Genomic DNA, 16,280 nt, shown 5'->3' on the forward strand with positions numbered 1-16,280 from the left:
TTTGAAAACGTGGTGGGAAATTGGCAGTTATGAATGCTATGGCGGTCACAATTTAAAGGCTGGGTAGAGTTGGTTATTGGGAGAATGGGGACAAAATAACCCATCAACCTAAAACCTTAACATTTTTGTCAAGGGTAGCAGTTCAATATCACCAACTGTGTTTGAAGGTCTATAGCGAAATTAATGTCCCCGTTATTGTGTGGGTGCCTGTCAACCCCTTGAGGTTGACCAAATGGGACAATAACTGAATAATAGATGCCAGATTCCATGTAGTCTGGAATAAGAAATTAATTATCCATTATTGATTGCTATACAAACTCAGGCTTCTACATCTGAACCAGACAGGTCTGGTGATGAATCTTCTCCATCTGCGGATCTCACATACCAAGCAAGCATCTAAAAGAACACAACACGCAGATGACAAAAGACTGCATTTATTTTTGTTATAGGAAAAAATAAATCAGACAGAAATGAATTGCTTGATGTTTGACCTACAATTTCTAAAAAGAGGCAATGGTAACAAATCTCTCTATGAGGAAAAATAAAAATTTTTTGCTACAAAGCATAATATTAACAATTACATTTCATGGGGGGCTTCCTACTTTTTCAGACATCTTCATATAACAGTGAATTATCTTCCCATTCATAACTCAAATCAAGAACAGGTTAAGCGAAACATTTCATAGCATTTAAAACCTAACAAAACAATCAATGTTAAATAACTATGGCATAATTGTGACTTGCCACAAAGCAAAGTTCTTAAAAAAAAAAAGATTAAAAATACTATATCCCAAATAGGCAACTATTTCAGAGTAGTGGAGCAGTCTATGTCAGCCGTCGCACATAGACAGTTCATCAATGTAACATGAAAGCAAAAATACATCTACAAAGACGAGACCAGACAAAATTAGCACCATTTTGAACTTATAGGAGCGTATGAGCCATGCGAGTCAATTCAACCTCTGTGCAGAGCACCGCTCTTCACGACTATCCAGCCTACATCATTTGAAGAACACCAAACCCAATTAGATAGGGATAACAAGAGCTATAGGATTTATCCTTTATCAGGTCATATGATGCACGTTTATCTATGACTGATTTGACACAATAGGTAGTCTTTTGCTAAGTCCGTTTTGAGCCTCCAACTGTTATCTTACAGCATGTGGTCCCTTGCCCAATCTGCACCCATCCAATTCTCCACTTGGGCAAATGACACTGAGTGGAACAAGGGCAACACAAGACAGAGCTAGATGGAACCGTTCAAATGGAATGGACTGAGTGGTAACCCACAAACACACACTCTGTTCTTACTTCTCACGCTCTCGCGAAAACACACATGCACACACACACGTTTTCTCCCCCTTTCTCTGGCATGCACGCAGACAAACGTTAACTCTGTTTCGACTTCTAACTTGTTAAGACTATTCACAAAAGCGCAAGACTACGTTGTCTAAAGCACCATACATACTTGTCCACATTTCATACAATTACTGAGGGTAAAAATAAGTGAATTGAACTTCAAAGCCTTGTCCAAGGTCTAATTTTTTTTCCATAAATTCAATTTAAATTGGTCGAAAATAAATTTGGATTAAATTGTTGTTGGCTGACTTCCAGACAGAAAGACGTATGTGGAGGTCCCAGTGAGAGAGAGGATCCTTCATGTTGACAGATGCTAGTCCGGTCCTGGGGAATATCCTGTATGTGTATGGGTGTGTATGGGTAGAATACTGTGTTCCAGGCAGCCCGCTGTAGTATTCACCAACCCTGTAGGAGAGAAAGATGATCACAAGTAAATCAATACGTTTCTCTATAGCATGTTCCTACCGGTATTGTCACATAATTATGTTAATGTTTTAATTCTGGACTTCATCCGTTCTCTCGCTACATAAAGTATTATGAACAAACCCACAGAACAGAACATTTCTTATAGACAAAGTAACCTCAATCTATCTATTTAATTTCTATATTATACAGTTCTGCTGTACCTTGGCTATATGTCCTCCTTGTCGGCTTGCTCCTTCTTCAGAGCGTCTGCCTCGTTGGTGGAGTCCTCTATGTGAACCAACATGTCTGCCATCAGAGCCTCCTCCAGCCTCCTCCTCACACTGTGGACCAGGTCCTCCTGCTTCCTACATACACCACATAGGAGAGAGGTTAGGGAGCAATGGATTGATGACAGTCCTTGGCAGGGTTAACTACAACAAGGCCCCACAGTAGCTGGGTGGTGTTGTGCCCGACCACAGGGTTTACAGTGAGGGAAAAAAGTATTTGATCCCCTGCTGATTTTTACGTTTGCCCACTGACAAAGAAATGATCAGTCTATAATTTTAATGGTACGTTTATTTGAGAGACAGAATAACAACAACAAAATCCAGAAAAACGCATGTCAAAAATGTTATACATTGATTTGCATTTTAATGAGGGAAATAAGTATTTGACCCCCTCTCAATCAGAAAGATTTCTAGCTCCCAGGTGTCTTTTATACAGGTAACGAGCTGAGATTAGGAGCACACTCTTAAAGGGAGTGCTCCTAATCTCAGCTTGTTACCTGTATAAAAGACACCTGTCCACAGAAGCAATCAATCAATCAGATTCCAAACTCTCCACCATGGCCAAGACCAAAGAGCTCTCCAAGGATATCAGGGACAAGATTGTAGACCTACACAAGGCTGGAATGGGCTACAAGACCATCGACAAGCAGCTTGGTGAGAAGGTGACAACAGTTGGTGCGATTATTCGCAAATGGAAGAAACACAAAACAACTGTCAATCTCCCTCGGCCTGGGGCTCCATGCAAGATCTCACCTCGTGGAGTTGCAATGATCATGAGAACGGTGAGGAAGCAGCCCAGAACTACGCGGGAGCATCTTGTCAATGATCTCAAGGCAGCTGGGACCATAGTCACCAAGAAAACAATTGGTAACACACTACGCCGTGAAGGACTGAAATCCTGCAGTGCCCGCAACGTCCCCCTGCTCAAGAAAGCACATATACAGGCCTGTCTGAAGTTTACCAATGAACATCTGAATGATTCAGAGGAGAACTGGGTGAAAGTGTTGTGGTCAGATGAGACCAAAATGGAGCTCTTTGGCATCAACTCAACTCGCCGTGTTTGGAGGAGGAGGAATGCTGCCTATGACCCCAAGAACACCATCCCCACCGTCAAACATGGAGGTGGAAACATTATGCTTTGGGGGTGTTTTTCTGCTAAGGGGACAGGACAACTTCACAGCAACAAAGGGACAATGGACGGGGCCATGTACCGTCAAATCTTGGGTGAGAACCTCCTTCCCTCAGCCAGGGCATTGAAAATGGGTCGTGCGTGGGTATTCCAGCATGACAACGACCCAAAACACACGGCCAAGGCAACAAAGGAGTGGCTCAAGACGAAGCACATTAAGGTCCTGGAGTGGCCTAGCCAGTCTCCAGACCTTAATCCCATAGAAAATCTGTGGAGGGAGCTGAAGGTTCGAGTTGCCAAACGTCAGGCTCGAAACCTTAATGACTTGGAGAAGATCTGCAAAGAGGAGTGGGACAAAATCCCTCCTGAGATGTGTGCAAACCTGGTGGCCAACTACAAGAAACGTCTGACCTCTGTGATTGCCAACAAGGGTTTTGCCACCAAGTACTAAGTCATGTTTTGCAGAGGGGTCAAATACTTATTTCCCTCATTAAAATGCAAATCAATTTATAACATTTTTGACATGCGTTTTTCTGGATTTTTTTGTTGTTATTCTGTCTCTCACTGTTCAAATAAACCTACCATTAAAATTATAGACTGATCATGTCTTTGTCAGTGGGCAAACGTACCAAATCAGCAGGGGATTAAATACTTTTTTCCCTCACTGTATGTGTGTGTTTGTATAGGTGTGTGTGTACTCTACCTGATGTCGTCATCGGTCACCATGAAGGCCTTGCAGAGCGGCTGGGCCGTGTTGAGCCATACCCCAGGGTTCTTCTCCACGGCTGCGGTCAGCTGACCAGTGACGGGGGTGGGGCTGGTGTGCAGGGCACTGGCGATTGCAGAGAGCAAGGTCTTGTCTGAACACACAGGCCCAACACCTGGAGGGACATACACAGGGTCAGATAAACACACACAAAATCGTTAAATCACAAAACATTGGGTTTTATGTGTATATATTGAGACTCAAGTATTCGCTGCCGTGTGTACTCACCCTGTAGGCCCCTGGGAAGGTCCATGGTCTTCACCAGCTCTTCTGCGATGTCAAACGCACTAAGACCACTCAGCTTCCTCTCCCAAAACAGCTGAGGACCAACAGACAGTATGTAAACAACAACAACTAGACATTTGACTCTGAGCGCATCACATAATGTGATTCATAATTCACATTTTTAATCGCTGCCACTCAGAACATCTCAAAATGTTTAGCCACATTACAGGAAGGATTTAACAAGCTTTGATTAAGCTTGAGTAAGCTTGTTAAATTGAGCTACTCATCCCAATTTGCAATAATAAGCTTTCAAGGGCTAGGCCAGAGTAGATGACTTCATCTACCAACCATATGGCAGCAACGGAAGCAATAACATTACAGTATCATTACATCACAACCAATAAGAGCCGAGCATCACTGGACTCACCTGTCTTGGTTGGTCGACAGCCTTGTGGGGGTCGGTCTTCACTTTGTTGCTAGGGTGATTGGTTACCTTGGTGACGGGCTGTTTAAAGATAGACGCTGTCTGTCGGACTGGTAGGGTCGTGTTCAGGTCCGGCTTAACCTTCAAAACAGACAGAAACAGGTCAGGGATCATTGCTCAAAGGTCAAACAGATTACACATGATCCTGGTCTACGAAACCCTCTCTCACCTTGATCTGATGGTTGTTGTCATAGCGATGCTTGTGTCGGTTCCTGTGCAGCTTATTCATGAGCATCCTTCCTGCACGGGGGTCAATGGCGTGCACGTCCATGGTGTTGCCCAGGTAATGAGCTAACTGGGGCTTGCACAGGAATCTCTTTCCAGGGTCGCTAATGGGGCAGTAAGACAGGACATCAGAAAAAAAACATACGCATTGAATTGAAGCTATAACCCGAGGGCGACTTATCAGCAACCTGCAGTTACAACCTTTTAATGAGGTCCCTGCTGTCACTGAGGACAAAACAATATAATACAACTGTTTTATTTGGATTAAAAGGTAATGAACAGTCAAAATGATGTTTACATGAAATTTGATATTTTAAGGAAGCCAGATCAAAGTATGATGACCAAAGTATGAAAAATGACTTGTTTCTTCATTGATAAAGTTTGAGCATAAAGTTCCTGGTCCCCTCCCCATGTCAAACACTTGGATACATTATTAAGGGGACAAGGTGACATCCCCTTAACTCTCATTAAACCCCTACAACTTATCCAGAACACTGCAGCCCGTCTGGTGTTCAACCTTCCCAAGTTCTCTCATGTCACCCCGCTCCTCCGCACACTCCACTGGCTTCCAGTTGAAGCTCGCATCTGCTACAAGACCATGGTGCTTGCCTACGGAGCTGTGAGGGGAACGGCACCTCCTTACCTTCAGGCTCTGATCAGACCCTACACCCAAACGAGTGCACTACGTTAATCCACATCTGGCCTGCTAGCTCCCCTACCTCTATGGAAGCACAGTTCCCGCTCAGCCCAGGCAAAGCTATTCACTGCTCTGGCACCCCAATGGTGGAACAAGCTCCCCCACGACGCCAGGACAGCGGAGTCACTGACCACCTTCCGGAGACACTTGAAACCATACCTCTTTAAGGAATACCTGGAATAGTATAAAGTAATCCTTCTACCCCCCCCCCCCTCCCTCCCCCCACAAAAAAATAATTTAAAAAAAGTGGTTGTCCCACTGGCTATCATAAGTTGAATGCACCAATTTGTAAGTCGCTCTGGATAAGAGCGTCTGCTAAATGATGTACATGTAAACACACCAATGCTAACATGATATTTACTTACCTAATTTAAATAAGTACTGCCTTATAACCAACGTCGTTTATATAGCTAGATAGCTACTCTACTGGTGGCAAAATTTTACTGTAGGGTGTAAGCAAATATAATTAAAAGTTTACCCTATTCGTCGATGGCAAAGATAATTATATGTTTCCCCTTTTATCTGTGTCTGGTGTTAGTTACTGGCCAGCATGGGAAAAAGGGAGGGGGGGTCATTCAAAACTCAGACGCAGTTGTCAAGTATACCCATCCGTGTTGCTGTGAACAGAGACGTGCCAAACGGGAGATGTATATAAAAAAAAATTGATATCATTGATGCAATTTCAATGTGGTTTGAGTTGCTTTGTGTTTCACCAAATTAGCTTGAGATGATTTTACTGCAACATTGCATCAAAGTTGCTTGACATAGGCGTTTCAAAGTGCTGTCAGTCAAAGCAAGCACCCTCCCCACTCAGCCTGTCTTTTCAAACGTACCTGTAGTTAACCATGCGAGGAAAAGTAATTTTCAGAATGACTGTTCAGGACCTTTAATTTATTGCAGTTCAGGAAAACATGGAAAATATAATTAATGCATATTAAAAACACATGATATGAATTGCTTAGTATGATCATAAAGAGCCTTTTATTGAAGTGAGAGAAAATGGGCTTTCGTGAACTAACACTCGCACTTGACTCCCCCCCCTTACTAGCTCTGGCTTTGCTGATAGCTACTTTATTGCGGAAAAATGTACTTACTATGACTGTGCTACGTGGTAGTCTCACCTAGCTATCTTATGACGAAAGCACTAACTGTAAATCACTCTGGATAAGAACATCTAAATGACTACAATCAAGTAAAAATAAATGTTAAGAGTTATCAGAGAGCCTCAGCCTGCAAAAAAACCATTAGTAAACAAATAAAGTTAGCCAGCTAGTTGTCCTAGCTAACCAACAGCACTGTATACCCTCACAATACTGTTTAACTAAAAAGTCCACATGTGAATCAATTGACACAAATGTAAACATTGACCGTGTTCGAAAGCATCAAAACCGTGATGTATCATGGTTAAATCGGGACTGACTAATCTACTAATAATATTGAGTAGTTATTAATGATACATGGTGATTTGTTTGTCAGACTCGTGACCGACAGCTACTTGCTAATTAACGTTAGCTGACACAATGACATGTGTGATCACCTGCTATGGGGGGCTGATGTTAGTTTGTTAACAAACGATGGCTAGTATATGCGAACGTTAGCAAATCAATTTTTTTGCACGACCCAAATCAAATCAATAACGTTAATTGTCAAATTGCACGCAATCTGGAGACAGTGATCTTTTAACTTTGTTGTTACAGTTTTAGCTACTAAGTGGACGATTTCTTACTTTAGTGGCCAGCTAGCTACCCGGCTACTCCATCGAGTAACAACAATGCTAGCTAGCCAGCCAGCCAGACATGCTTTCTCTAATGATAGCTGCTTACTATTTGTCCTTCTTACAACTATTTTGAGCAAGTCGTTAAAACCCACCTTTTCCTCTCCATGCTTCTTGCAGGTTATGATTCCTGGAGTTTTGTCGATTAGGGAATCTGCATGGGGTAGAAAAATGTGTCTAGAAATTATTGTTGTGGATCTTCTTTCTGTTCAGCTGTCCTCTCCAACATGGTGTAATTGCGAACCGCAATTCGGGGCGTTTCTTAATATCAGGACACGCCCATTGGTGTTATGTCATTTATCAGTCATTGATTATCAGGAAACGCCCATTGGTGCCTGCCTTTGGTCGGTCCATTGATACCTGCCATTGGTCAGTTCCTGCACTGTCCCACGCATAGCTCAATCACAGAGTTTATTTGGCTCAATGGTCCCAGGGGTTTATATCAGGGAGACTTCCGGATTTCTGATGTCTCCTTTTAAAAGAATGCTTTAGATTAGATAGGAATTTGACTGTCTGTGGATGGCACATGGTGTAAAAATATTTATCAGCATGATCATTTAGGATTTTGTACCGCCATGAAACGGCACTAATAAACTTGACATATACTTTTGTCCAACACCTCAAAATCGTATTGCATGCTAGCAGATACCTACAAACTTCCAGTTCCAGCCATTGCGCTAATGCTAGTTAGCATTGGTGTGCGAAAATACCTCTAATCTCCTTCATACTGGACACAGACATAAAAATGGTATCTGCGAGTTCATCTGACTCTGGGGAAGGATATAATGTGCCTCTTTGCCAAAATCCCAAAATATCCCTTTAACAATAATAAAGTTTATTGAACTATCATTCAAAGTTGAAAACATTACCATGGTCTAACACTGACAAAACTAAAATTAGACTGTGTATGTGTGTGAATTTCTGGCAAAGTGAGAGGTTATAACTCTGATGCCTTCAGCTATTCTTATAGAAACCACACAATCTTAAAACATGATCTCTACCAGTGATGTAGTGTTAAACTCTGATCGCTGTCTGTGCATTTTTCCACAAAAGGTGGGTAAACCCTCTCCATGGTTGAAGGAAGATGTTTTTGGTTGGGGGTGATGTCGACCGGGGGGGAGGGGGTGGCTGAGGAGTATTCGCCCATACAGGAGTAATAAAGGCCTAGTTCACTAATTGTGTACTTTTCGGGAACATTAATGCTAATATCAATTAGCTAAGGTTAGCTAGCTATCTTCTAACATAACAGCTTCCCAGTTATCTGTAGCTATCAGATTATGTCGCCTTCAAATAAATAAAGAATTGGATAGGTAAAGAGTCTAATTGAGCACATTGAGAAGTAACAAAGACATACAGGTTGAGGTTTCTATGTGGAAGAACTTACCAACATCATCTAAATCTATTGACCTCAGCTTTCTTTGTCGATAAAAAGATGCACTTAAAGAAACCGCCACGGGCCAATGGTGAGCTTCAATGGGTATAACTTGATATCAAGAAACGCCCATACCAGAAAACGCCCCGAATTGCTGTCTGCAATTACACCCTTCTCGTCCTTCCCGCTTTCTCGTGTCTAGCCTATGAAAGAGACGCCCAACTCTGCAGAAAATCTGTCTTCATCCAGCACGTGGCGTATTTTCGTTGTTTCGCACACCAAGAAAGGAGTTTTTGTATGGAAGTCAATGAGTGTCGAATTTGGTCAACAACAACAAATTATGGTTTATTTGCTACGAGAGGTTTGATCGAAAGAAGTTTCGTAATGCTTAAGTTGTTACGAGTGTACTGATATAATTAGGACACGTCACATCCCGCCAACTTTGAGAAAAAACACTTTATATCCGAGTTGTCTCGAGATGGCTATGCATATTCATGATATGAGGCGGTTGTGGAAAAAGTACCCAATTGTCATACTTGAGTAAAAGTAAAGATACCTTAATAGAAAAAGACTCAAGTAAAAGTGAAAGTCACACAGTAAAATATTACTTGAGTAGAAGTCTAATAGTATTTGGTTTAAAATATACTTAAGTATCAAAAGTAAATGTAATTGCTCAAATATACTCAAAGTAAAAGTATAAATAATTTCAAATTATATTAAGCAAACCAGAAGTCACAGTTTTCTTGTTTTTGTTAGTTACGGATAGCCAGGGACACTCCAACACTCAGACATAATTTACAAATGAAGCATGTGTTTAGTGAGTCCGCCAGATCAGAGGCAGTAGAGATGACCAAGGTTGTTTTCTTGATAAGTGCGTGAATTTGACCATTTTTCTGTCCTGCTAAGCATTAAAAATGTAACGAATACTTTTGGTTGTCAGGGAAAATGTATGGATTAAAAAGTACATTACTGGCAATGCAAATAGTCCAGGTAGCCATTTTATTAGCTGTTAAGAAGCCTTTTGGACCTAGACTTGGCGCTCCGGTACCACTTGCCGTGCGGTAGCAGAGAGAATAGTCTATGACTAGTGTGGCTGGAGTCTTTGACCATTTTTAGGACCTTCCTCTGACACCGTCTGGTATAGAGATCCTGGATGGCAGGAAGCTTGGCCCCAGTGATGTACTGGGTGGTACGCACTACCCCCTGTAGTGCCTTGCGGTCAGAGGCCGAGCAGTTGCCATACCAGGCAGTGATGCAACCAGTCAGGATGCTCTCGATGGTGCAGCTGTATAACTTTTTGAGAATCTGAGGACCAATTACTCATTTTACATTTTACCCCATTATCATCACAAGATTGTGGATAGTTTTCAAATGGCAAGGGAAAAACACCAGACATTCATTTTTGTACACTTAATTTTATTACAATAACCATCATGGTCATTAATAAGTTGGACAAAAGAGGTCCAAGAAAAGGAGCCTGATACCAAAACGTTTTTCCATTGAAGTAAGCTACATCGTCGTCATGCCAGTTTAGAAAAACAAGAAAAGTTAGCTAAAGCAGAAACAGACTATCAGTAGTACCCAGGCTACACAAACGATAATGGTTGATATAATGAACCGAGAGCAAAGGGAAAAACAGAGACTATGATTTTAGCGTTATATCCCTCGCTTCTCGCTCTGGAAAATCAAACAACGTTAAAACCAGTGCGAAACAATAATTGAGTTAACTGACCCTGAAAAGTACAGTTGGCTGTAAAATGACAGAATTCAATCAAACTATAATAAAAACATAAGATAGATGTTAATTTCTCAATACATGTATTTCTATTTCCTCCATGTCATTCCAATGGCTGAGCAATTTCATCAAAAAAGACAAATAAAATGCACAGCAAAGTTATTTCAAAAACATGTCAAAATCAGGATGAAAAGTCAATTTAAATTGATTGAAAAGGGTGAAAGCAGTGGTCTTCTTCTCTTTGTCCTGGTGTGGAGTTGAGTCATGGTGCCTGATGGTCTGGTCACACTCTCCCCATCTCTCTCGGCCTGTCTCTGACAGCACAGACTGACCTACAGGCAAAAAGATTGGTGGATATCACAGTCTCAACTTCAGACTTTCGCGGACTTTCCAAATCGACCCCTGACACTGAGGATCTGAGATGATTACATACTGAAGGTGCCAGCAATGAGCAGTATGGTGAAAATTCAACATTTATGTCCAAAGGGCAAGGCAGAGTTATTATCATCATACAGGGAGACTGGACTATTGTCCTTCTCTCAAGAAGCTAGCTCACGTGCAAACCCCTAGAAGTTGGCTTCCATAACACCACTGCCAGCAATGTTGTGATTGAAGACAACAGCCAGGGCCTAAAGCAGCAATTAGCCCTTGATCATGACTCTTCGTTCCATTACACATAAGAGTCATGAAGGCGTCTTCTGTAGGCGGTAGTTTGTTAAGAGCCGCGACGCTCGGTCTGAACATTAACACGCATCGCTTGCGATACGGTTTTAGAATCATAATAACCTTATCTTTCATATCGGCGAGAAATCATAAAAACATTAAATAAAAAGTGAAATTGATACACACCTTTATAGGGTTAGGGTTCCCACACGGCCATATTTCTATGTTACAACGCTTGTTTACGGAAAAAAAACACTAAACTACCTGCCGTATAAACGGAAGATAAACGCCACAAACAGTTGTCGGCTGCAACTGTTTTAAAACAGGTTAGAACCGTTTAAGTGTAAGTGTGTATTTTGCATTTGTGATATTATTTTGATGTGATTTGATAGTAGGGGGATTTATGTTTCTAGAACCATAACGCAATTGAGATTCGATTCACGTTTAGATGGAGTATTTGTCTATTTTGGCTTCCGGAGCCAATTCGCCCTTTAAACATAACATGTAAGGTCCTTTGACTAAGGAATAACGCTAGGCTCCTTTAGTCCAATATTGGGCTAATCAACAGTTGAAACAATGAGGAAGTTTGATTAAGTGCCCCGGGCTATGGCCCGTGACGTGAATGGGCAAAAGCGGTGAGAGAGGAGTGCCCTTCTCAAATCAAACAGTAATTTGCTGCGCTTGGTCATGTCAACAAGGAAGCATGATGCATACTTTAGAAACACACATCTCTTTTCCATAAAATATATGTTCGAATTTTCAAACTAGTTTTCGTTGGGAAGGCAGATAGCCTTTATAAAAAACAATCACTTTTGCATGTGAAACAACAGAATCCTAGTTTTTACTCCACGTGCTTAACCTACGTCACGTTTGCTTTGAGACGACTTCGCTGCTTGCCAAAGCGGGGCACCTGGCTCACGCCTGGGAGGCAGCCCGGTTCCAAAACAAATGCAATAAACGCTAACCCGGTTTACCCGGGGCATTAATCGAATCCCCTCAACAAAGCGTACTCCCGGCGCGTTTCAGTAAAAAGCTGAGGGATGGGGCTGGAGAAATCTAACCACTCAAATTTAGAGCTATGAATGCAAGGACTGACCATCCATGATATCAAAATTATAGTTCTACCCATATTGAGGCTATATATTGTTTGTTTACATTTACTTTGTTTACAAACATTGTAGTAAAACAAGCTTATATTTTGGGTTCTGATTGGGTACGACAGTTGAACTAAACTCACGAGGCATTTACAAGTTACATTTGGGAATGGCATTGGACATTCCCAAATTGCATTGGACAACAAAGGGGCCTGATAGTTGTTCAACGTGACGTTCTACGTGCGTTTCCAACCTTCTGTAACCTAGTATGAGGACGAAAAAGGCAGTTTAAAAACTAGCAGTACTTCAACCTTCTCGATTTGTCAGTTGGGATAATTAGGAGTACAGCTACATCTTCCATCCCTGGATTGAGGTCCGTTTTCGAGCCATATCCCGCGCCTGCTCCCCGCTGCAGCCAAACTTTTCGACCTATAGGGAGATGTACTTACTGTGACCTACTGGTCTGAACTATTCTGGCTAGGTTCGACATAGTCTGTCACAGAGACACCCTGTAAAATCAGGCATGGGCGGACTGGGACCAGAAATCGGCTCTCGCATTCCTCGAGGCCCCACACCGGTCATTTTTTCCCCTTGAGGCCCCCCATTATAAACCAGATTATATTTTTGTTCAAAAAACTGAAGTCAGATAGGCCCACTGGGTTAAAAATGGACCAGCCCATCTGGCATTTGCCGAAATGCCAGATGGCCAGTCCACCCCTAAAAAAAAAAACAGGTCAAGCAGACCTCTTTGTAGAAAGCAAACCCTTGCTGGGACGCTATGTGCACATTTACTCACCTTCATCCACACAAATGCCTCTAGTCCTCGTTCTTGAATTTGCCGCTGACGTATGGTACATAATCCAAGATCAAACGCCAGTCAGTGAAGTGTACCAATGCCACCCCTCCAACTGAACCCCACAACGCCAACGTTGGAACCCTGCGTTGTGGGTAAGATTGAATAGGTCAATTTACAATCGAGCTAGGGAAAAGGGGATACCTAGTCAGTTGCACAACTTATGCATTTAACCCAACCCCTCTGAATCAGAGAGGTGCGGGGGCTGCCTTAATTGACGTAATCGGCGCCGGGGAAACAGTTGTTGTTGGGGGTTAACTGCCTTGCTAACTAGTTCTCCAATTGATCAAAGTCAGGTCGGTGTTTCTGGTTCACGGCATTGCCAACATTCTACGGGTCAATGCTAACGTTATTAACTAGCTTTGCTACCAAGTAAGGCACGCAGTAGCCAGCATGCTAACTGACATGACCTCAGCTAGCTAAGGGCAAGTCAGAATAAGACATTGGAAACTTATTTTATCAAATATCAATCGCAAGATGTCAGTATACATACGACACTATCTTACCATGTTTTCGTGATGGAAAAGTATTTCTGACCGATCAATTTGCGAAGCATGTTGGAGCTGGATGTTGTCGCTAACCACCAAGGGGAAAAACTCTCAGCGCATGCCCATGCGAAAAAGGATCCCACGCCATTTCCGGTTATTCCGGTGTTATGGTTTGTACCATTGTGGCCACGATTACAGCAACATCTAGCGGTCACGTCGGGGATAACAGTTGACAACTGTAGTAATTGAGCTTAAGCCTAACCCATTTCCTATTTTTTATTTTTTATTTCACCTTTATTTAACCAGGTAAGCCAGTTGAGAACAAGTTCTCATTTACAACTGCGACCTGGCCAAGATAAAGCATAGCAGTGCGATAAAAACAAACACACAGTTACATATGGGGTAAAACAAAACAAAGTCAAAAATACAACAGAAATACATATAATATACAGTGTGCAAATTTAGCAAGTTATGGAGGTAAGGCAATAAAATAGGCTATAGTGCAAAATAATTACAATTAGTATTAACACTGGAATGATAGATGTGCAAGAGATGATGTGCAAATAGAGATACTGGGGTACAAATGAGCAAAATAGATAACAATATAGGGATGAGGTAGTTGGGCGGGCTAATTTCAGATGGGCTGTGTACAGGTGCAGTGATCGGTAAGGTGCTCTGACAACTGATGCTTAAAGTTAGTGAGGGAGATAAGTGTCTCCAGCTTCAGAGATTTTTGCAATTTGTTCCAGTCATTGGCAGCAGAGAACTGGAAGGAATTGCGGCCAAAGGAGGTGTTGGCTTTGGGGATGACCAGTGAGATATACCCGCTGGAGCGCAGACTACGGGTGGGGGTTGCTATGGTGACCAATGAGCTAAGATAAGGCGGGGATTTGCCTAGCAGTGATTTATAGATGGCCTGGAGCCAGTGGGTTTGGTGACGAATATGTAGTGAGGACCAGCCAACAAGAGCGTACAGGTCACAGTGGTGGGTATTATATGGGGCTTTGGAGACAAAACGGATGGCACTGTGATAGACTACATCCAATTTGCTGAGTAGAGTGTTGGAGGCTATTTTGTAAATGACATCGCCGAAGTCAAGGATCGGTAGGATAGTCAGTTTTACGAGGGCATGTTTGGCAGCATGAGTGAAGGAGGCTTTGTTGCGAAATAGGAAACCGATTCTAGATTTAACTTTGGATTGGAGATTCTTAATGTGAGTCTGGAAGGAGAGTTTACAGTCTAACCAGACACCTAGATATTTGTAGTTGTCCACATACTCTAGGTCAGACCCGTCGAGAGTAGTGATTCTAGTCGGGTGGGCGGGTGCAAGCAGCGTTCGGTTGAAGAGCATGCATTTAGTTTTACTAGTGTTTAAGAGCAGTTGGAGGCTACTGAAGGAGTGTTGTATGGAATTGAAGCTCGTTTGGAGGTTTGTTAACACAGTGTCCAATGAAGGGCCAGATGTATACAAAATGGTGTCGTCTGCGTAGAGGTGGATCTGAGAGTCACCAGCAGCAAGAGCGACGTCATTGATATACACAGAGAAAAGAGTCGGCCCCAGAATTGAACCCTGTGGCACCCCCATAGAGACTGCCATAGGTCCAGACAACAGGCCCTCCGATTTGACACATTGAACTCTATCTGAGAAGTAGTTGGTGAACCAGGCGAGGCAGTCATTTGAGAAACCAAGGCTATTTAGTCTGCCAATAAGAATGCGGTGGTTGACAGAGTCGAAAGCCTTGGCCAGGTCAATGAAAACGGCTGCACAGTACTGTCTATTATCGATCGCGGTTATAATATCGTTTAGGACCTTGAGCGTGGCTGAAGTGCACCCATGACCAGCTCGGAAACCGGATTGCATAGCGGAGAAGGTACGGTGGGATTCGAAATGGTCGGTGATCTGTTTGTTGACTTGGCTTTCAAAAACTTTTGAAAGGCAGGGCAGGATGGATATGGGTCTGTAACAGTTTGGATCTAGAGTGTCACCCCCTTTGAAGAGGGGGATGACCGCGGCAGCTTTCCTAACCTTAACCTCAGTCTCCTAACCTACCACATTAGTTCTCCTAACCTGCAAAGTCAGTACCCCAAACCTGCCACGGTAATTCTCCTTACCTGCTACTTAAACTAACCACCAGTGCTGACAAACCATCAGTATCACCACACCGAAACCTGTGGACTGGAAATGAAAGTCCTCAAGTCCAGACTTGGTCAAATATTTAATTATCATTGGAGTCTCAATAATATAACTCTAGAATAGTTATAGTTGATGGAAATTAAATAAACAAAAACTCCAGTAGCCTTATTTCATATCAGTATTTAGACTGCAACGGAGTAGTCATATAGCCATATAAAATAAACCTTCAATAAAACATTGCCAGATCAGATCCCTAATACTAGACGAGCAGAGGATTTAAATAGAACAGGGATGTATTCATTCCGCCGATTGTTGCAAAACGTTTCTCAAACGGAGTGACCTACTTGAATTTGTCCAATAAAAACTCGTTTTGCTTCAGTTTGGTTCTTAAAACAGTAAATGGTTTTCGTAATGAATACACCCGTTGCCGTTGCATTGATGCAGATGCACGTTCTCGGCCAGGGGAAGATTCCACTATATTTCTTTCATTAGCCTAGTCCTTCCAAATCCATGAAGGGGAGTGAATGCGCGTGCACATCAGGGGAAAAGTGTGCAATCACACTGTAGTAGACCTAGCTACATGGAGATAA

General features: G+C 42.4%; 2 protein-coding genes across 3 annotated transcripts; both read right to left on the reverse strand.

Moving 5' to 3' along the window:
* Window positions 1-418: 418 nt before the first annotated feature.
* LOC121535514 (methyl-CpG-binding domain protein 3-like) lies at window positions 419-7,603 on the reverse strand. 2 transcript variants are annotated; one of them, XM_041842655.2, is made up of 7 exons: window positions 7,447-7,603; window positions 4,825-4,971; window positions 4,599-4,736; window positions 4,175-4,265; window positions 3,884-4,061; window positions 1,986-2,129; window positions 419-1,764 (listed from the first exon to the last, which is right to left on the reverse strand). In XM_041842655.2, exons 2-6 carry the CDS (start codon window positions 4,924-4,926, stop codon window positions 1,991-1,993), a joined length of 648 nt encoding a protein of 215 aa, XP_041698589.1. In that variant the 5' UTR covers window positions 4,927-4,971; window positions 7,447-7,603; the 3' UTR covers window positions 419-1,764; window positions 1,986-1,990. The 2 variants fall into 2 exon arrangements, with proteins under 2 accessions (XP_041698589.1, XP_041698588.1); XM_041842654.2 differs by having other exon boundaries at window positions 4,825-4,984.
* Window positions 7,604-10,118: 2,515 nt separating this feature from the next.
* LOC121535516 (cytochrome b-c1 complex subunit 10) lies at window positions 10,119-13,690 on the reverse strand. Its single transcript, XM_041842657.1, has 3 exons — window positions 13,575-13,690; window positions 13,012-13,152; window positions 10,119-10,790 (listed from the first exon to the last, which is right to left on the reverse strand). Exons 1-2 carry the CDS (start codon window positions 13,622-13,624, stop codon window positions 13,032-13,034), a joined length of 171 nt encoding a protein of 56 aa, XP_041698591.1. The 5' UTR covers window positions 13,625-13,690; the 3' UTR covers window positions 10,119-10,790; window positions 13,012-13,031.
* Window positions 13,691-16,280: the final 2,590 nt, after the last annotated feature.

The sequence above is a fragment of the Coregonus clupeaformis genome, chromosome 21 (genome assembly GCF_020615455.1).
Source record: "Coregonus clupeaformis isolate EN_2021a chromosome 21, ASM2061545v1, whole genome shotgun sequence".
Lineage (NCBI taxonomy): Eukaryota > Metazoa > Chordata > Actinopteri > Salmoniformes > Salmonidae > Coregonus > Coregonus clupeaformis.